This window comes from Nicotiana tomentosiformis, chromosome 2, assembly GCF_000390325.3.
Source record: "Nicotiana tomentosiformis chromosome 2, ASM39032v3, whole genome shotgun sequence".
Taxonomy (NCBI): Eukaryota; Viridiplantae; Streptophyta; class Magnoliopsida; order Solanales; family Solanaceae; genus Nicotiana; species Nicotiana tomentosiformis.
The window spans coordinates 177,832,479-177,854,753 of NC_090813.1; the positions used below are offsets into that span (position 1 = coordinate 177,832,479).

General features: G+C 39.6%; 2 protein-coding genes across 3 annotated transcripts; one reads left to right on the forward strand and one right to left on the reverse strand.

The window, feature by feature from the left end:
• Nucleotides 1-708: 708 nt before the first annotated feature.
• LOC104096540 (uncharacterized) lies at nucleotides 709-2,972 on the reverse strand. 2 transcript variants are annotated; one of them, XM_009602923.4, is made up of 2 exons: nucleotides 2,845-2,972; nucleotides 709-1,753 (listed from the first exon to the last, which is right to left on the reverse strand). In XM_009602923.4, exons 1-2 carry the CDS (start codon nucleotides 2,878-2,880, stop codon nucleotides 893-895), a joined length of 897 nt encoding a protein of 298 aa, XP_009601218.1. In that variant the 5' UTR covers nucleotides 2,881-2,972; the 3' UTR covers nucleotides 709-892. The 2 variants fall into 2 exon arrangements, with proteins under 2 accessions (XP_009601218.1, XP_009601219.1); XM_009602924.4 differs by lacking the exon at nucleotides 2,845-2,972 and adding an exon at nucleotides 1,867-2,808.
• A 4,608-nt stretch (nucleotides 2,973-7,580) lies between these two features.
• Nucleotides 7,581-8,117, forward strand: LOC138906162 (uncharacterized). The gene has a single exon (XM_070194687.1). It carries the CDS (start codon nucleotides 7,581-7,583, stop codon nucleotides 8,115-8,117), a length of 537 nt encoding a protein of 178 aa, XP_070050788.1.
• Nucleotides 8,118-22,275: the final 14,158 nt, after the last annotated feature.

Below are 22,275 nucleotides of genomic sequence, written 5' to 3' on the forward strand. Positions count from 1 at the left end.
CTCATCTTTCATGATGGAAACCTTCCCTTCTTAGAGTTACCAGTAAATGTGTCCATAGCTTGTTATATGCATTTGATTTGCATAGTGGGCAGCTGGAATGAATTTGAAACCAAGTGTCAATGCAGGAAACATGCAAGGCATTAGGGCAATTAGGCAAATGTTTCACCCATTCACCTTCTTCAAATTCACCTAAGCAATTTGCACAATCTCTAGTATTATTCCCTCTGGTTTGCTCTTCATTCTTTTTGAACTGATTTATTGGTAGTGAATGCATAATATACGAGGAAGGTTGGTGAAGATTTTAAGTATAAGACATTCGATTCTTTCAAATGAAGAACATTTTTAAAAATGAACTGTCCTACTCCTAGTTCCTTTACTTAATTATGAGAAGAATGCATTTCAAGAATTGCTTTCAGCTTTAAGGAGTCTTTTGTTGGTGTTCAGTGTACCACTTGTCTAGCCTATATTTTGCATGAACGTCTGAATGTCCAAAATAAAAGAAAAACGAGGGAAAGAATCTAAGAGGAAAGTTTTCTCGAACAAAAAATCGGGAAAAAGTTCTAGGAGAATACTAAACTCAAGATGTTAGAAGGTGCAAAATTAAATCAGGAGCTACTACAATAGCTTCAATAGGACCTGATATCTGTATCAGAAACGTCCTTAGTTTGTCGATACATTCCGTTGCGCGAACTCTTTGCATTACACAGATTATATAAATCACCAGGATGTCTTTTAGGCACAATATATTAGAATCACTATAAATGAAGAGCTTAAGGTCTGACAAAGAAATTTAAACTACTCTTTCCTTCAACTATTTCATCAAGTTATAGCTATTTCAATTAAAATCAGAATTTATACAAAAATCAGAAGCATAAGCATGTTTCAGCTTCTCTCACTGCAACCTTTGTCTCTTGTCCAGGTGAACAAAACTGTTACAGTTTTCACCTGCAGATACCAATCTCTGATATCCTAAATAAGGTGACAACATTTGAGATGATCCACAAGTCATCTCAAAGTAAGGCTGAGGATTGAGTGGTAAAACAAGATGACTAGAATTTGCAGCATTATTCTGAGTGACAATACCAGCTTCACAACCTTTAATTGAAACTGGTGGAATATGTAATGGCTGAAACTGAGGCGGATTACGCCATCTAGGAAGCGGTCCGGCTACAAGTAGTGTTTGCAAAAGTGGCCCTGATTCAAGAACAGCCTGAAGGAATTTCCCTTGTTGAGGCAAAGTCTTTCCCTTAACAAGACTTTCAATAGCCAACGAGGCCAAATCAAGATCAACTTTTGCCATTTCTTGAGGTACAACGGTGTATGAAACCGGAACGAGAGGGTGGTTTACAAATGGCATTGCATTTGAATCAGCCACATTGATGTTGGAAAGCTCAGGGGATGTAACAGCATCCAAAAAGGACTCGACGGGGGATGAATTCTGTGATTGATAATTGTATGTTTCAGTGAGACTATTCGATTCAATAGTGCTTGAATTTGCTTTCGTGACCTTAAATAGTGAACAATCAACTTGGATTTGAGAAGGGGTATTGAGCAAATCAGCCTGATTGATTTTGTTGACTAGTTTCTGAAGTTGATCTCTTGCTTCATCTCTTTCTTGATAAGCCATCTTTGTAAGTTGTATTAATTGCTTCACATATTCATTGTTCTTTCTCTTTTCTTCACTTGCTTCCATTTTCAGTTTTTCAAGTTCAAGACTAGTGTATAGAAGCTTCTGTCTCATTTCTTCCGGAGTCTGCAAAAATTATCAAAATATAAGTCAGAGAAAATCACTCAAGAATTTAATTCCTTTACAGAAACAAAGCGCAGGGGAGCCTTAGAGCAACGGTAAAATTGTCTACATATGACCTTATAGGTTATGAGTACAAGCCGTGGAAGCAACCACTAATGCTTTCATTTGGGTAGAATGTCTACATTATTATCCCTTGGGGGTGCGGCTCTTTCCCAAATCCAACGTGAACGCGGGCTGACTTGTTCACCGGTTGCCCCTCCAGAAACAAAATATTTAGCCATGTTCACACTCATGAAAGATCATAAATATCATGGATGTAATTTAACAGAATTTGATTATATCAGTAGTTATTATTATGTGAATAAGTTATTCAAAGTTAGGAGTAATAGTGAAACAAACCATAGACAGAGCCCATTAGTTAGGTAATGAAACATATCAGTCAACTCCAAAACTTTTAAAATTAGAAAAGTGAATGTAAACCATGGTTCAACTTTGGATACTTTATATTAAAAAACATATGGTGCAAGGGGCCCTCTATGATGAATTCTTGAAATTTACTAAAATTCTACTCCTACTTTTGGAAGTCCTTAACAGGAACATGTTCTCAACTAGGAGAAAATGGTATTGCACCACTTTTACCCAACAAAAAAAAAATGCAGTAAGTCACTAAGACAACAACAACTAAACTTCATTTCCGGCAAGTTATAGTCGGCTATATAAACTCTCACTGTCGCTCTATTTAAGTCCGTCTCATCTCAGTGCAGTTTTATATAATCATCAGACTAGGAAAAAAGAGAACTCAAACACCATTTACTTATGTTCAGCATTTGCCAAATCAATGTTGTTTAGTAAAATTAACCGCAGTCCATTAAAGAACCTTTACTCACAGAAACAGAGAGAATCTTTAGTGACACTTTTCTTTGAAGAGAAGTATGAATTGAACACAAGAAAACTTATTGAAGAAAAGAACCCAAAAAAAGATTATGGTTTCCAGAAGTAAATGATGCATTAATAACAGAAGGAGGAAATGATTTTAATTAAGAGGAAATGAACTGAGACACTACAAAAACAAGAGAGTAAATAATGATTCCTACCTCTTGGTAAATCCATAAAGAATCCAATTGCTCCATTTTCTCTCTTGAGTTAGACACTCTTTGAACTTGCAAAGAAGAAGAGAAAACTATAGAAAGGTAATCTTAAAAAGTTAATGAGAGGAAGTTTTATAAGAAGAGAGTTTGCACTATGTATTATATAGAAGGAAACTTAAACCAAACAGGACGAAAGAAGGTGCGGTATAGACCAACCAATCCCCATCATGGAAAGGCAAATTTATTATGGAATCTTATTAAAGACCTTCCATAACATAATCTTTTTTTAAAAAATAAAAAAAATTCACATTTTCTTTCTTGTCTCTGTCTCTCTAGTCTCTACTTATATAGATTTACTCAATTTTTTATTTCTTGAGAAAATATATTTTTTGTATATATAAAAATATTTATTTATATTATATACAAAAATGTATAAATTTTATAAAAAAAATTACAACTACTGAATATAAATAATTTCGATTGAGGGCTAAAAGTGATTAAACCCTTTTCCTTCTCGGGGAAATTGGTTCTCTTTTTTTCTCTCTACACGTATAGATATACTCATGTAAGTACTCCTTTCTCTTTCATAAATAGTACAATAAATCATATAGTCAATGAGTAAATCCAGTTAGATTTTCCTTAAATATTCCATTGAGTTTGAAAATAATAGCCCCTTTTTTTCTCAGTATGTGAATATAAAAGCAAGCTGTACTTTTACACGGTTTTGTTTGTTTAATACTTTTCAAGTTTCATAAATCAGATTATCCTGCTGGAAATAATACACAATTATAGTAAACCGAAAATTTAATCAATCTAATTTCGAATTTTTTTTTTTTTTTTTTTTTTTTTTTGCGTTTCTCAATTCTAAATATGATAATATGGAGATGTCTCTGTTAATAATATGGTGGCTACAGCTTATCCAAGAATGAAAAATATGATAAGTCGTGTTTTTTATTGGAGAAGAAAAAATGATCGTGTTTTTTATTGGAGAAGAAAAAATGAACTAACTAGCACCGTCTAATAAATGAAAATTCCAAACAAATTCCTAGTAAAGGAATTTTATAAAAGAGGAAGTTATTGTACTAACGTTTATATTAATTAAAGTATTTTCCTAATCATGTCACTTTAAAAATAATTTCAGGTAAACTTGGTAAAAATAGACACTGACCTATCATTACAAGTTAAACAATATGATTGTGTAATTATTTTAATATATATATATATATATATATATTTACCTTAAAACATTTTATTTTAATGCTATATAAAAGGTAAATGACTGTATTCGGTCTAATCATAGGCGTTAATTAAGCTCTTTCCTTGAGTCATATTTGGAAGGATGGAATGGGGTGGAATTTTGGTCTTGTACTGTTGCTATTACCTCTTTTTGCTTCTCAAATTTTTTTATTTTTTTTTTACAAAGGTAGGTATAAGGTTTTACTTATTTGCTACAATTAGTTAAACAAACAGTGTCCTGTATTAAAAGAATGTTCTGTATTAAGTCCCCGTTTATGGAAACAAAAAGTAGTAATCTTTTTCCTTTCTTTTGCTACATACATTCATTTATGTGTACGGCTAGTCACGTTCTCTAATTTACAGTCTAGCAATTTCTGTTTACCCGAAAAACGGATAGAGTTGAATTTATACGCGGTTTTAAAGACACGTGATATAAATTGGTACAAATCGAAAAGATAAGTAGAAATATATCGAATGTTTATTGCAAAAAGGAAAGAAATACAAACCAAATTGATTAGAGAATGATTTATAAACGAGCAAGATTTATAAACGAGCAAGATGAATCCATATCCAAAGCTCAAGAAAGGATAATCTCTCTCTCTATATATATTGGTGTAATAATCTTTGAAGTGTGAGAGTGTATGAATATTTTGATCTTTTCTCCAGATGTTCAATCTGTCTTTACAGAAATAATACCCACTCTTAATATAGTGGAAGAATCCTACTTTGGATATAATAAAAAATACATAATGGGGATCCCATGATAGATTAGTTGGTTAGCTTTTCCTTAATTTTCGCCGAGATTTTCTCTCTGGTGCGGCTACAACGGCTCTTTGTCTCTTAGCTCGATCTTGGTCGATCTCGATATCAGCCGATCTCTGGATCTCGAGCTCGATATTGACTGGAGCTCGGTATTGATCGATCTCCGTCTCTTGAGCTCAGTAACACTACATGTCATAGCTCGATATTGACTCGAACTCGGTATCTTAAGCTCAATAACCTGGCTTTACTTCTAATCTCAATGTTACAATGACGACCCTCGGTTCATCACGTTCCAATCTCGACTAATTACACGAAAGCCAAACTCGGATTTGACCGTATACAGATAGTCCCCTCATTTCTCGGAAAGAATATGGCGAGAAACGATATGATTTTTCAATGACATGACTATATACACACTGACGTCTACATCGAGTCCGGCCATGACGTACGTGATAAATGTCCCGTCGATTCAGTTACCAAGGCATTAAATGTACGTCAGACGATGGTCGGCCACTGCTGATATTGAACCGTCATCACCAAATTTATAAATAGCACCCCTCTTCACCATTTTTTACTTTTAAATTTCCAATCTCCATCTACTAAGTTCTTTTTTCCATCTTCCAGGTTCTTCATCTGCAAATCTGCGATTTTTACTGCTAACCTCTTCTTAGAACACCAAATCTTATCATCTCCCTCTATTTTTAATCTTCAAATCTAAAATGGCGAAAATGTCAAAAACTATTCCTCAAAAAGAAAACGCTTCTTCATCGCGGCCGGCCAACGACAAAACACCGGTGGAGCCACGACCTGAGGAGTGCGTTCCCGGGGGGTGTGTTCTCACTTCTGATTTTAAGACCGACAAAGCCTCGTCGGTTTCCGGTCGATGCGAGCCAGTATCGAGGTATATGTGCTCGATAACTGAGGGATACTTTAAATAGGTAAGAAAATATTGCAACTGGGAGAACAAAGAAGTGGTGATCCCGGCTTCCGAAGAAGATATTACCACCCATGTGAAAGGGTTTTTAAGTATTTACACTTACCCTTTCATGTTGGGCCCCCCTCGACCCCTTTGTCATTGATTTTTGCCGCCAATACCAAATAATCCTAGGCCAAATCCATCTTTCTTTTTGGCTAATTGTTATTCTGATCCGCTTCTTCGTGAGCAAAGTCGTAGGGATGCCTTTCACCCTCGACCACCTCATCAGGTTGTACAGCCCACACCTCTATCGAGGCAAGTTAATAAAACTCCAGTGTCGGGCTACCAAAGTGCTGCTCTCGAGCATAGGCGAGGATAAGGACCGAGGACGGATGTGCCGGTTCGTTCGAGTGAGGACTTCTGACCTAATCCCGGCTGAGAAGATGTCATTTCCCGAGAAATGGAACATGAAGCGTAAGTACAATCCCCCAGTTAGTTCCTATTAATTGTTTTTCTCCTTTGCTTCTTCTCATCGATATCCTTTTCCATGATGTAGCGATCGCTTGGATGCCCAGTGCAATTCCCAACCTCAAGAGCTGGGTTCAGGGCCTAGCTTCGACCTCTACGTATGTCGAGTGCTCATTGCGCAATCTATCAAAGGGCCGATGGGAGGCCAAAACTCATGGTAAGCCCCTTTTCTACGTCTTTGACGATTTTGTTTGAAGCATTTCTTACTTAATTTTCTTTTATACAGGCCTTGGCAAAGATGTTGTCATGAGGCCCTTATCTGGTGAGGGAGAGACTTCGATCCCGGCACCGAAACCGGCAAAGGACAGAAAGAGGAAAATAATCTCAACCTCCGAGGATCCTGAGCCTAAGAAGAGGGCATCTCGTAAGCCGAGGAAGAACATCATCCTCCTGACCGAAGACTCTATTCGGCGTCTAAGGGATGAAGACGACTCCGGGCTGGTAGCCCGAGTGGGAATGAGCACCGAGGCCTTGAAAGCCATTGAATCGGTGAAGTCTGCAGATATTCCGTCTCAAAATAAGGGGGGTCTCGGGAAGAGACTTGGGCGAAGTCCCCGAGTCATCGAGAGTTGAAGATACCTCCCACCATAATGAGCTAACGGTGGGTACGACTGTAGGGGCTGGTTTCGAGGTCCCTCAAGATGTAAAGAATGTCCTGAGTGATCCACTTGGGGCAATAGAAATTGGAGGCTCCCCGATGCTCCGCTCGTTTTCCGATGAGATGATTCAAGAGGCTCGGGCCTTGAAGACCCTCTCTATCGAAGGAGTCCAAGGAAGGGAGGATCTCTTTTATGATTACTTTACTGGGGTCAAAGATACTACCGGTCCGAGCGACTTGGAGGTCTCGAGGAAGGACTCGGGCGAGGTATCGAGCCTTTTCAACGAAGCGCAATAAGCTCTGAAACGGGTAAGCCTTAACTCCCCATGTTGGTATTACCCTTGTGTTCATTTTTCTCTTCCTGTCTTAACTTCTTTTCTTCTTTCTGTGTAGGCCTCAACGCTTCATAGGGAAGCATTTTCTCTGTCTCGAGCTGAGCTGAGTTGGTACGAAGCCGACCTCTGAGGACTCACATAGGAGAGAAATGCCCTTAAACTTCTTTGTGGGCAAAAAGAAGAGGAGATCAGGGACCTCCGAGCCGAGTTGGCCAAGACTCACCAAGATCAGTCCGACCTGATCGAGCAGGTAATAAAAATCTTAAAAGATCACGGGCTCGATTCGGGAGCGGTGGCTAACATTTCAATCTCAGAACTGCAGCAGAAGATCGATATGATCGGGCAACTCCTTGAGGAGGTCGATATGATGAAGGTGGAGACCTTGGGTTGGAAAGAAGGTATGGACCGCTTTGTTGTAGAAAAAGAGACTGCTTTATCCCAATTGTCATCGGCCGAAAGTCAGCTTCGAGGCATGAAAGAGAAAAGCTCAATTCAGGCGAAGAAGTTAGAGGAGCTCGAGGCCCAGTTGGCTTCCGAACTTACAAAGGCCAAGTCTGAAGCTGAAAAGGCAAAGGCCGAGGCAGAGGAGATCGTGGCCGTCTATTGGGCCGATGCTGAAGCCGCTCAAGTAAAAGTGAGAGAGGCAGCCGAGACCGCTCAAAATCGAGCATATTGGATTGTTGAACTCGCCAAATGCCAATCTCGGAGGGAAACCCTCGAGGAGATCCACGCTCGGGGTTTTGATCTTGCCGACGAGATAAAAAAGGCTAGAGAGCATGAAACCGAAGCTGCAACACTGGCCTCCGATGATGATGACGATGATGACGAGAGCAAAAGAGGGTCCGAGAGCGGGGAGGACCTCGATGGAGAAGAAACTTCCCCCGGAGAAAATCAGGAACCTTAGGATTTTTCATTTTTGATCTTTTGTGTAGGGTCCTGATCTGACCATGTAAATATCTTCATATATATATAAAGATCTCTTTCTTTTCCGACTTGCCTTTATTTCATTTTATGCCTTGTGAAAATTTTGTTTCATTCATGCCTTATGAAAATTTTGTTCATAAGTTCGAGGCTTTAGGCAATTTGATCGAAGTCGGACTAGTATATTTTTTATAGTCGAGTGAGTACTTGCTCGAACTCGGAGTAGGGTGACCCTTAGGGTTTGATTGAGTGAGGATGATTTCTCGAACTCAAAAATAAGATGGCCCTTTAGGCTCTTAAATTAGGTCGATACGGTCGTTGTTTGATAATATAAAATTTGTTGTGCCTTAGCAATGAATAAGGGATTTTCTCGAGAGTTCGAACGATTCCATATCCATTAGGGTTTTCAAGGGTCGTTATTATCCACCTTTTGTCTCGAACTCGAATCAAGAGTAGCCCTTAGGCTTATTGGTCGAGTGAGCATTTGCCTGAACTCGAAATGAAAACAGCCCTTAGGCTCAATAGTCGTGTGAGTGTTTGCTCGAATAGATGTAGCCCTTAGGCTTTATGGTCGAGTGAGTGATTTCTCAAACTCGAATTAATGTAGCCCTTAGGCTTTATGAGTGAGTGTTTACTCGAACTCAAAGTAATGTAGCCCTTTGGCTTTATGGTCGAGTGAGTATTTGCTCGAACTCAAATTAAGAGTAGCCCTTAGGCTTTATGGTCGAGCGAGTTTTTACTCGAATGCGAAGTAATGTAGCCCTTAGGCTTTACAGTCGAGTGAGTGTTTGCTCGAACTCGAATTAAGAGTAGCCCTTACGCTTTATGGTCGAGTGAGTGTTTGCTCGATCTCGAATTAGTGTAGCCCTTAGGCTTAATGGTCGAGTGAATGTTTGCTCGAAAGTAATGTAGCCCTTAGGCTTTATGGTCGAGTGAGTGTTTGCTCGAACTCGAATTAAGAGATGCTCTTAGGCTTTATGGTCGAGTGAGTGTTTACTCGAACTCGAAGTAACGTAGCCCTTAAGCTTTATGGTAGAGTGAATGTTTGCTCGAACTCTAACTGATGTAGCCCTTAGGCTTTATGGTCAAGTGAGTGTTTACTCAAACTCAAAGTAATGTATCCCTTAGGCTTTATGGTCGAGTGAGTGTTTACTCGAACTCGAAGTAATGTAGCCCTTAGGCTTTATGGTCGAGTGAGTGTTTACTAGAACTCGAAGTAACGTAGCCCTTAGGCTTTATGGTCAAGTGAGTGTTTGCTCGAACTCGAACTGATGTAGCCCTTAGGCTTTATGGTCGAGTGAGTGCTTACTCGAACTCGAAGTAATGTTAGCCCTTATGCTTTATGGTCGAGTGAGTGTTTGCTCGAACCTGAATTAATGTAGTCCATAGGTTTTATGGTGCTGGATCTCGTTGATTTTTCGGTTGGTAGTCCCTGATTTATGGGGTAATGGTTGGCCCTTAAGCCCGTTTGCATAATTGATCACGAAATAGAAGAAACTTTTTCGAGATACAAGATATCGGTAAAGAATATATTTCTCTTTATAAGTCATTATACATGTGTTCATGTTTTGTGCCAGGGCTCAAGCAAACTACACAGACATGGTTCGTTTGACCAGTTGGCCCTTACAATTTTTCCTATCGAGACCCTATTGCCATGAAGTAACTTTCTTCCATCGAACTTAATAATAGAACTTGATATATTTTCGAGGGTAATGCCCACTAGTATTCGAGGTTGATTGTAAAGAAGCCTCGGATACTGTTGAATTGTTCTAAGTTAGCAAGATCAATGATTGCCTTATTAAAAACCTTGCCGAAAAACCCATTTGGGACAAAACCGGTCTAAGGGAAAAAGAGTGCAACGCGTGCTTTCAGGCCTAAAGGCTTCGAGTCGAATAATCCATCCCTATTTCTGGTCGATCACCTGCAAGGGTTAATTTTGAAATACAAATGAACATGGTAAGGTCGTACCTCAGCAGTAGTATCGGTTTAGGTGTGATACGTTCCAATTTCTCGGTAGTTGTTTGCCGTTTATCACGCCGAGCTTGTAGGATCCCTTTCCAACGATTTCGAGAACCTGATATGGTCCTTCCCAGTTCGGACCCAGTTTCCCTTCATTTGGATTTCGGGTGTTGAGGGTGACTTTCCTTAGTACCAAGTCCCCGATTTTAAAATATCGAAGATTGGTTCTTCGATTGTGGTATCTTTCGATCCGCTGTTTTGGGTGGCTAATCGGATGAGAGCGGTTTCTCGTCTTTTATCCAATAATTCTAGGCTCGTGTTCATGGTCTCGTTATTCGACTCCTTTGTTGCATATCAAAACCTGATGCTAGGTTCTCCGACCTCAACCGGGATCAGAGCTTCGGCGCCATAGACCAATGAGAATGGCATTGCTCCGGTACTGGATTTCGATGTTGTGCGATATGCCCATAGGACCTCGGGGAGTATTTCTCTCCATTTTCCTTTGGCGTTGGTCAATCTTTTCTTAAGATTTTGGATGATGGTTTTATTGGTCGATTCATCTTGCCTGTTTCCGCTGGGATTGTACGGAGTTGATAGGATCCTTTTGATCTTGTGATCCTCGAGAAATTTAGTTACTTTGCTGCCGATGAATTGTTTTCCATTATCACATACAATCTCAGATGGCATTCCGAATCGACATATGATGTGGTCCCAAATAAAATCTATCACTTCTTTTTCTCTGACTTTCTCGAAAGCCTGTGCTTCAACCCATTTAGAGAAATAATCAGTCATAAACAAAATAAACTGAGCTTTACCTGGGGACGACGGGAGTGGGCCGATAATGTCCATTCCCCATTTTATGAAAGGCCATGGAGATAGGACTAAGTGGAGTAGTTCCCCGGGTTGATGAATCATGGGCGTATGTCTTTGGCATTTGTCGCATTTTCGAACGAACTCCCTTACATCTTTGCCCATATCGTTCCAATAATACCCTGCTCTGATTGCTTTGCCAACCAGCGAATCGGCACCGAAATGGTTTTCACAAGTGCCCTCGTGAATTTCCCGTAAGATATAATCAGTATCTCCTGGTCCAAAGCATATTGCCAATGGTCCATCGAACGTCCTTCTAAACAGCTTACCGTCTTCGGACAGGGTGAACAGTGCTACCTTTATGCGCAAAGCTCTCTATTCCTTTGGATCTGAAGGAAGTTTCCCGTTCTTGAAGTATTCTATATATTTGTTTCTCCAATCCTAGGTCAGAGTTATGGAGTTTAGCTCGGCGTGACCTTCTTTGATCACCGATCTTATGAGTTGTACGATAGTCCCCGAGTTGAGTTCATCATCTTCGACCGCTGAGCCTAAGTTTGCAAGGGCATCGACCTCCCTATTTTGTTCTCGGGGTACATGCTGCAAAGTCCATTCCTTAAATTGATATAGAGTCACCTGTAATTTATCCAAGTATCTCTGCATTCGATCATCTCGGACTTCGAAAGTCCCGTTAACCTAGTTGACCACGATTAGGGAATCACACTTAGCCTCTACGACTTCTTCTCCCAAACTTCTGGCTAGTTCGAGACTTGCAATCATGGCCTCATACTCGGCCTCATTGTTAGTCAATTTTGCAGTTCTGATAGACTGTCTAACTATATTACCTATGGGTGATTTTAGTACGATGCCTATTCCGGACCCCTTTGCGTTCGAGGCACCGTCCGTAAAGAGGGTCCAGACTCCCGAGGAGGTATCCGATTTTATCAATAGTTCTTTCTCAATCTCGGGTACGAGGGCCGGCGTAAAGTCAGCCATGAAATCCGCCAAGATTTGAGATTTGATAGCGGTTCGGGGTCGGTACTCAATATCATACCCGCCGATTTCTATGGCCCATTTAGCCAATCGACCTGAAAGCTTGGGTTTGTGCAAAATACTCCAAAGAGGATAAGTTGTTACAACATGTATCGGATGACATTGAAAATATGGTTTTAGTTTCCTATAGGCGCTTATTAAAGCAAGCGCTAATTTTTCTAAGTGTGGATACCTAGTTTCGGCCTCGCCTAACGTCCAACTGGCATAATAAATAGGGAATTGCGTACCTCATTCTTCTCGGACCAGGACTCCGCTTACCGCTATCTCCGAGATAGCTGAGTACAAGTAAAGTTATTCGTCCACTTTCGGGGTATGAATAAATGGCGGGCTCGATAAATACCGCTTCAGCTCCTCCAAAGCCTGCTGGCATTCCGGAGTCTATGCAAAGCTGCTTTGTTTCTTAAGTAGTAAGAAAAATCGGTGGCTCCTATCTGAGGATCTCGAAATGAATCGTTCTAGGGCGGCCGTCCCGTTAGCCTCTGCACGACCTTTACATTATCTGCTACTGTGATGTCCTCGATAGTTTTGATTTTGTTGGGGTTAATCTTGATTCCTCGATTGGATACAATAAAACCAAGAAACTTGCCCGAGCCAACCCCGAATGCACATTTTTCATGGTTGAGTTTCATATTGTACTCTCTTAGTATGTTGAATGTTTCCTGCAAATGCTTTAAATGGTCCTCTGCTCGCAGGGACTTAACTAACATGTCATCAATATAAACTTCAATTGATTTTCCTATTTGTTTTTCAAACATTCAGTTTACTAGGCATTGATAAGTTGCACCAGCATTTTTTAGACCGAATGGCATTACGTTATAACAGTAGGTACCTTACTTAGTGATGAACGAGGTCTTTTCTTAGTCCTCTAGGTTCATCTGTATCTGGTTGTACCCAGAGTAGGCATCGAGAAAATTGAGAGTCTCATGGCCGGCAATGGCATCGATCATACAATCGATATTAGGCAAAGGAAAAGAATCCTTAGGGAATGCTTTATTCAGGTCTTTATAATCTACACATTCTAAGTTTGTTTCCCCTTTTAGGGACTACCACCACATTTGCTAGCCATTCGGGGTATTTTACTTCTCGAATGGATCCTATTTTAAGAAGTTTGGTTACCTCGTCTTTGATGAAGGCATGTTTAACCTCGGACTGGGGCCTTCTTTTATGCTTTACCAGATGGAATTTCGGATCCAAGCTTAGTCTATGAGTAGTTACTTCTGGTGGGATCCCTATCATGTCAAGATGGGACCAGACGAAATAGTTCATGTTAGTTATAAGAAATTGAATAAGCTTTTTCCTGAGCTCGGGATTTAACCCCGTGCCCAGGTATACCTTTCGTTCGGGCAGATGTTCGGCTAGCTTGATTTGCTCCAGTTCTTTGACCGTTGATTGGGTAGTGTCAGAATCATCGGGGACCACGAAGGATCGAGGGACCCCATATTCATCATCTTCACCAGTCTTCTGATTCCCGAGTTGGGTCGAGGCTGACGTTTGTGATTTCTATTTGATATTCCATTCCCCTTTCGAATTCGATCCTTTGGTAGATGATAGTGAAGATATCAGAATTACTTCATCGATGGAAAACATTTCTTTTGCGGCCGGTTGCTCTCCATAGACCATTTTGACTCCCTCCGATGTTGGGAATTTCAGAACCTGGTGGAGGGTCGAGGGTACAACTCTCATATTATGGATCCACGGTCTTCCAAAAAGAGCATTATACCTCATGTCGCCTTCGATCACGTGGAACTTCATTTCTTGGATGGTCCCGGCAACGTTTATTGGCAGAATTATCTCGCCCTCAGTAGTTTCACATGCCATAATGAATCCTTTTAGAACTAGGGTTGCAGGCATGACCTTGTCACAACCCAAACCGATGGGCTGCGACGGGCACCCGATACCTTACTCAACCGAGTACCAACATAACGTATCTTTCTTATCGTACTATCATTGATAAATGAGCCGGAAAGGCTGCCGTGAGATAAGTAGAATATAGCATGTAATACCCACTTATACATAAGACATACGGGCCTATAAGACCAAAATAATCACTTGTACACTGAACATAGGTCGACAAGGCCATACAATCTTTTACGTACATGACATCTGTCTACAAGCCTCTATGAATACATAATTTTCATAAAGGTCGGGACAGAGTCCCGCCATACCAAACAATACACGTCTAAATCATACTGCCCAAACAAGCAACTCCGAAGCAAATTGAGCGCACCAACATCTTCCGCTGAGCTGATAGCCTACTTGGAGGGATCTCGACCTGTCTATCGGTACCTACGGGCATAAAACATAGTGTCCCCCGGCAAAGGGACGTTAGTACAAATAATGTACCGAGTATGTAAGGAATGAAAATTAGTAAATAATAGACATGAGAGAAACATGGAGTAAAAGACTCAACATGTATGTCTGAATAGCTATGTAAATTATTTCATATTTATAATGTCATGCATATGCGTATAAATGTCATACCATGAATAGGTATATGCGTTCATAACATCATCAAGCCTCTGAGGGCATCCCATCATATCATCTCGGCCACTGTGGGCAAATCATCAACGTATACCAGCTGATCAGGTATGGTGCGTATATAACGCCGTAACCTTTTTCCATTTCCCATATACATATAATATACATATATACGCGTATATAATGTCATATGATCATGGGTCAATGTACATGTATAAATGAATGAAATGCATATGAAATACGTCAATAAAATCTCCTGGAACGTAATAGGACCATTATGCCTTTGATTAAAGTCATGAAATAAACTTTATCAATTTACGTATTTTCTGAGACCCATGAACAGATGATAGAATAATAAGACACATGGGGAATCAAAAATATAGACACCCCTAGCATTTCTATGAATATAGTCATTTATGAAAGTTGCGTATTTTGCTAGTTTCATTTGTATCATTTGGATCATGCCAAAAATAAAGAAGGGTTAGCCTTGACATACCTGAACCGATTCTCTTGACAATCCTTTTAACACACGCCAATCATGATGAAACATGTAATGGTGAGATCGAAATAGGGAACGGCCAAATTCAATCACAACAGTAGCACAAACCAGATGCCTACCAAATGCTCCATCGTGTATAATTTGGTATTGTAGTAGGAAGATGTTATGTGTTCTTTTGATCTATTCTAATGTGTCTTTGTAATGGAAAGAGCACTATATTTGGATTACTTGAAAATCTGAAAGACAAAATAAAGCAAAATGGTCCCAATTTCTAAGTATGTTGCAACACGTAATGAAGAAATGTGTTTGAATAGGTGTGGGCCCGCTTCATGTGGTGGCTTAGCCACATAACATTAATTTTCCACCTTTCAATTTGAGTTAAGAGTCATTAGTTTGAAGGGTGGGCTGCCACATTGGGAAATTTTAACCTTTATCCAATAATTTAGGTAATATCCCATTACTCAATAATTAACTAATTACCCACATAATTAAGAATTATCTCTACTTACTTAAAATACTACTCACTTTAACACACCTTATACACCTTACTATCATGGCCATGTGGTACCTTGTATGGTATTAGTCCATAAATACCGGGTATTTTAGCTCGGGCCGTATTTTATCCCAAAATGTCAAACTTCGACGAAAATTATTTTCTTCGATTTGCTTGCCCTCTCACCTTCATGAATTTACTCATCACTTGTTTCAATTGACATAATGCTTATAATCTTAAAATAATCTCATTCCCGAACTTACGTCGATTAACTTACGATGAAACTTTAACGTACGAAAAATGCGGGATGTAATGTCTTATTTTTGAGCTTTCATCAATTTACTTATGGCGTACTTTTACGTACGAAAATATGGGGTATAACATCATTCCCCCCTTTGGAATATTCGTCCTCGAATGTTGACTGATATACTTATCATTCTCATAACATGTAGCTCTTGCGAATAATTTAATACTCTTCTTGCCATTTTGGCAATTGTTCTTTGAATAAATCCAAAGGACATGACATTCCCCCCTTTAGGCCTCTTTCTTATACCACGGTCTGTGGTCGGAATTCTTCTAATATCGTAACTCTTGCTACCTTCTGTCATACAGCCTGTACGACTTTTTCCTTGTATGTGTGCCTATGCGACTCTTCTCTCCTTTTTCCTCCAGTTTTTAGCCAATCTCTTGGCTTTACTTTATGAACATCTATAAAATTATGTCAAATTGTCCCTCTGGGCGTCATTAGCTTTACTTCATCTAAGTAGGCCATACTATACCATAATTCTTACTTCGATTTATCGTTACTGAGGTTTGCTACCAAACTCCAGGTTACTCTCGTTGCTTATCCTATATGCATAAAGCTAAGTCTTTTAACGCTTCCTCATTATTGTTCATCTTAAGAATGATAGCCTAATCTCATTCCATATCTTGTGACTTTTGTCCATTCATTGTTGATTCACCTCAACATTGATCTATAATATACCACTGATAACTTGAAACTTTTTACGTAATACCTTGCCACTAGGGCTTACGTGCATCGAGGGATATTTGCAGTGTTTTTCCTGATTCACTTAGCGGTGATACTGTACTTCAATAACCATATTTTATAGAATCCCAATCTGATTCACTTATGTGGGTATTTTAATCCCGTACGATTCATGAAATCCTCTTCAAATCATTACTCAATCGAAGGCCCAAATGTCATCCTTTATCTATCACAATTACACCCTCATTGTACTATCAGGGCAATATTCCATCTCTTCTAAATGCCATTAGTCTTAGACTCGTTTGAGTTCATTCAGGCTATACTGAGCTTTGTATAATTTAGAGAAACCATCAGCTCTCTTGTTTTCATGGGCTTAATCCTAAGGACTTTATCCATTCTCATTACCCTCTCACTCGCCCTTTCTTATCCTTACTTCTGTCTTCCTAAAACCTTGTCGCTTTACCATACTTTATCTTGCGACCTTCACATATTCAATTATACTAATCGCACCTTTCCTTCAACTTGCTTGCACCACAGATTTCCTTATGTGATTTTGGAATATCAAGCGACACAGCACATCATCTCTAACTCTTCTTTACTCTTTTAACTAGACCTCTCGGTACCTAGAAGCCATAGGCTGGAAAATATGAAACTTACGATGCTAGTATCATTACTGGATATTGAATCCCCGCACTTCTAGCCTTCTATATGAAGTAAGGACTATTCATAACCTTCTGCATTTGAGTATCTCATACGTTGTCCACCTTTACCTTACTTATCTTAATTTATTTCCTCACATTCTTCTGTCTCTTTCATAACCTTCCTTCCACATAGGTATAATTCATATCCACAATTTGAAGCTCTATTATAATATTTGCACCTCTGGTGTATACACAATCCGGTGGGAGTTTCATACTGACTTCTTATGAGGCTGGTACTTCTTCTAACTACTTTATCGTAGAGCCATTATAGAATATGGCTACTGTACTATCTCTCTTGTACCTCTGATATCTAAGTGTAATCCTGCAATGTTCTCAATCTCGAGGTCTATAATTTTCTGGGTCCAATAATCAGATTTCTGATTTACTTCGTTGATGTAACTCATTAGTTTCCTCCTTCTTCTGATCAGCCTTTATGTAGGCTTAAGCTATCTCCCTATCTGCAGCTTAATTCTTTCTTTTAACTTATACCGAAATCTTCTACGGCCGTATGATTGCCAACATATGCTGCATGGATAATACTCTGAAATCTTAAGTGCGTTCATAACGTAACTAAAGCGTTCATAACGTAACTAACTCTGGATCATTAATCGAATAATTCTTTTTTGTCCATTCTCAGCTTTCTTTAAACGTAATCCATTATTTTTCTTGGACTTTCTGCCCCCTTGTTGCGTGCATACTTAGCTTATCTTAGTTCCCACACATGCCAGAGTTTTTGTGCAACTCATATTTTCTCGAATATTACTTTTGATTTTACTTCCCGTTCATTAGCCACGGTAGGTGCCACTTCCGTATGGAGTGCATACAATGTTGTAGTGAGACTATTTTTTTTTACAAGACCATTTCCTCTTTAGGTCACTGTGCTAGGTTGAAGCCTTCTTCCTTATTTCCTCAGCTAGTCTTTCATTGTAGTACTTAGGGAGGACCCTCTGACTCTTGCAAAGCTGCGAGCCTATTACATCGTATACTCAACAAAATTTTTGATGTCCTTCCTCGCCTATAATTATCCGTAGTTACTTACCTCCACGCCTTTGTACTTTTAGGGTTGCTTCTAAGCTGATATTTTGATTGTCTTCCCAGTGGCACTCTCTTTTATCTCCGTAACACTCATTCGTTACCTTTAACTACCCCAACTCCTATCTGAATATTTCTCAAGTATTACAATGACATTACTGCGAGGCTGAATTCACCATATTGGATTTTATTATGTTTATCTAGCACGATCTGCTAACTCGTATGTAACCTCCTGTCTAGCCATAACTAGGCTCTTCCTAAATCAACTACCAACTACTCGTTGGCCCATTCTCATATCAATGTTCCGCGTAATCTTTCTTGGGTTTTTTTTTTGTCTTAACTTACGTCTTGCTCTGGCTCCTTATCTATCAATAACATCCTGGGCCGGAACCCTTACTTCCTCTCCTTGACGTCGTGCTTGCGTAATGTTCTGGAATCGTAGCATACCTGTAGGCTTTGAATACGTGCAATCTTATCCTTTTCTCATTCTTATCGCATTCTTCCTTTATCATTTCATAGTTACTAGAACCATTTATTTTTGACTTAGTGCCACATCACTCCATATTCCCCCCTTTAGGGGAGTACTAAGATTTAGTGCTACGATGATCTACATATAGATATTTTACCTCTTCATCTTTGGCGTCTTTTCACAACATCGATGATCCTTACTCACCTCACGGTAATCCTTCCGTACCAAGGATAACAAATTTCCTTACTCGCGAGGGTGAAACTTCGTATAACTAGCACATACAGTCCCTTAAGCCTAACTTTGCTCACATTGCTTGCTTTTAGGGAAGCGTCTTCCTGAATGACCATTTTCTGAATTTCTCATGAATCTCCTTCTATTGTCCATTCTATTATCGCCGGAACGAAATCTAAAATTCTCATGATGTCGACCATTATCAAATCACTCAGTCCCTAATTCATGTTTAGTTTATCTTGTTCACCAGCCCATACTGATTTCCACTACTCTAGGGTTTAACTTTTCCTTCTAGTAGTCGCGTTGGAGTCACGAACTTACTTCTCGAAATGAGAATATGACTTTATGGCCTATACTACTTTGTTATCTCAAGGCATGTCAACTCTCGTCTTTTCCTTTACTTGACTATAGACTCTGTATTACTGTTATCTTTTTGATCTACCGTTGTCATCCATGTATCATATCTTACTCATAATACTTCATTAACTCTCTTCTTAATTCCCGCTAACATTTATGTCTATCACTTTATTCTGAAAACTCCAACGAGACATTCTTTTACTTTTAGCTCCCTTTGCTCCATCCATTGGCTCTTCGGGCTGCTTAACGTTCTCTCTCTACTAGGGATGCTAGACACACTAAGGTAGTATTTATCCCTTCCACGCTTTCAGTGCCTATCTTCTGAATTTTTTTTGATCATGCTAGTCTTCACATCTAATTGTAATATCCTAGAGTACACCATCTGGGTTCCTCACAAAGAGATCTATTAGCACATTTGTAATATCCTTCAGAAATGTCAACTAACACAAACAATCCATTCACTATTTTGGGTTACTCTAACCCCAGCCAAATCCTAATATCCCGTCCTTTTCTTAAACTACACCTGTTAGCCCCAATAGGGTATAACTGAGATGGGTGTGGCCAATTATACATACATCTGTTACTGTTGAAGGTAACTCACAATGCTTATATTTTTCTGCCGGAGTTGGAAATACCGATAATCTTCATTAACTGGTACCTCGTACCCTTCTCATCTTGCTCCTTTTACTTGCTGAAACTTGTATCTACCTTCCGATTCTCTTATTCCTTTTTACCATAAGAGTGGATAGACATTTTTGCCTTAGGGATTCTTATCGAGAGGCTTACATGACTTAGTACACACATGTTCTGCTGAAGACCTTATATTTGCTCATCATAAGCATCATGCAAAATCGAGTTCCTCTGACTTGTTCTTCCACATCCACATGCAATCTCTTACCAACTATTTTTCTGGATGTAGGCATCGTTGTATTATGAATAGGATAGAGTTTAGGAAATTGAGTTCTTATAAGTGAGCTCTACCATACGATCCAGAGTAAGAAGAAAGAGTGACAGTCCTAAATTCCCTGTAGCCTCCTGCTTATAAGTGTGGTGCACAACACACCCATAAACAAGACTCTAGTAGATACGGCTTGTAGACTCCCTAGGACATAACTGCTCTGATATCACTTTTGTCATGACCCAAACCGATGGGCTGCGACAAGCACCCCATACCTTACTCAACCGAGTACCAATATAACGTATCTTTCTTATAGTACTATCATTGATAAATGAGCCGGAAAGGCTGCAGTGAGATAAGTAGAATACAACATGTAATACCAACTTATACATAAGACATACGGGCCTATAAGACCAAAATAACCACTCGGACGATGAACATAGGCCAACAAGGCCATACAATCTTTTACGTAAATGACATCTGTCTACAAGCCTCTAAGAATACATAATTTTCATAAAGGTCAGGACAGAGTCCTGCCATACCAAACAATACACGTCTAAATCATACTGACCAAACAAGCATTTTCGGAGCAAATGGAGTGCACCAACATCTTCTGCTGAGCTGATAGCCTACTTGAAGGGCACTCGACCTGTCTATCGGGACCTGCAGGCATAAAGCGCAGTGTCCCCCGGCAAAGGAACGTTAGCACAAATAATGTACCGAGTATGTAAGGAATGAAAATCGGTAAACAATAGACATGAGAGAAACATGGAGTAAAAGACTCAACATGTATGTCTGAATAGCTCTGTAAATCATTTCATATTTATAATGTCATGCATATACGTATAAATGTCATACCATGCATAGGTATATGCGTTCACAACATCATCAAGCCTCTGAGGGTATCCCATCATATCATCTCGGCCAATGTGGGAAAATCATCAACGTATACCAGCTGATGAGGTGGTGGTGTGTATATAACGCCGTAACCTTTCCATATCCCATATACATATCATATACCTATATACACGTATATAATGCCATCTCGTCATGGGTCAATGTACATGTATAAATGAATGAAATGCATATGAAATACTTCAATAAAATCTCCCGGATCGTAATAGGACCATTATGCATCATTATGGGGTTTCATGATTCCTTCTGCGTCTTCATCACTAAATGACAAGGTTCCTTTAGGTGTGTAATCCTGAGACCGAGATCGTTTCTCTCTTACAATCGACATCTTGGTGCGTTTAAGCACCGGTCCTTGGGGGATATCGATCCCACCGATGATCATGTGGATGATGTGTTGTGGCTCTTCTTGTTCGTTTTGTCTCCTGGAATCCATGTTTTTGAAATGGTTTTTGGCCCGGTCACTTAAAAATTCTCGAAGGTTCCCTTTATTGAATAACCAGGCTACCTCCTTTTTCAATTGCTTGCAATCTTTCATTCTGTGGCCATGAGTGCCATGATATTTGCACATTTGATTGGGATTCCCCTGGGTTGGATCAGTCTAAATAGGTCGAGGCAATTTAGTTTCTTTGATGTGTCCGATAGCTGACATGATGGCGGATGCATCGATGTTCAAGTTATATTCCGATAACTGTGGTGCTTCCTTGGGTCCAGTATGCCTGTCGAACCCATTCCTATTCATCAGCCCCCGAGACCTTTGGCCTCGATCACTTCTTTTATTGCTTTGTACGAGGTTACATCTTGGTTCGTTACCCCTATAATCTCCATTATACGGCCGACATCGGTTCTTGATCGGCCTTTGTTCTTGGTTGATGTCTCTTTTAATAACGGACCCAGAACCCAACTGTCATCTTCGACTCTAATCTTCGATTGATACCAATTGTGAACGTCAGCCCAAGTAACAGTTGGGTACTCGATCAGGTTCTGCTTCAACCGTCGTGAAGCTATCGAGCTTCGTTCGTTCAGAGCTTGAGTGAAAGCTTGAACAGCCCAATCGTCTGTGACTGGTGGTAGGTCCATTCGTTACATTTGGAAACAAGATAAGAATTCTCTTATTATCTCGTTATCTTTTTGTCTTTCCTTGAAAAGGTCCGACTTCCTAGTCTCGACCTTTATGGGTCCAGCACGTGCTTTTACAAAAGAATCTGCAAGCATAGCAAAAGAATCGATAAAGTAAGACGGGAAATTATAATACCATATCATT

Bases quoted from the DNA above. Each gene is read 5' to 3' on its own strand.
- LOC104096540 (XM_009602923.4), bottom strand. From the start codon at position 2,880: ATGGAGCAATTGGATTCTTTATGGATTTACCAAGAG. The intron at 1,754-2,844 runs GTAGGAATCATT...TAATTTTTGCAG, and splicing joins CTTTATGGATTTACCAAGAG to ACTCCGGAAGAAATGAGACA.
- LOC138906162 (XM_070194687.1), top strand. From the start codon at position 7,581: ATGAAGGTGGAGACCTTGGGTTGGAAAGAAGGTATGGACCGCTTTGTT.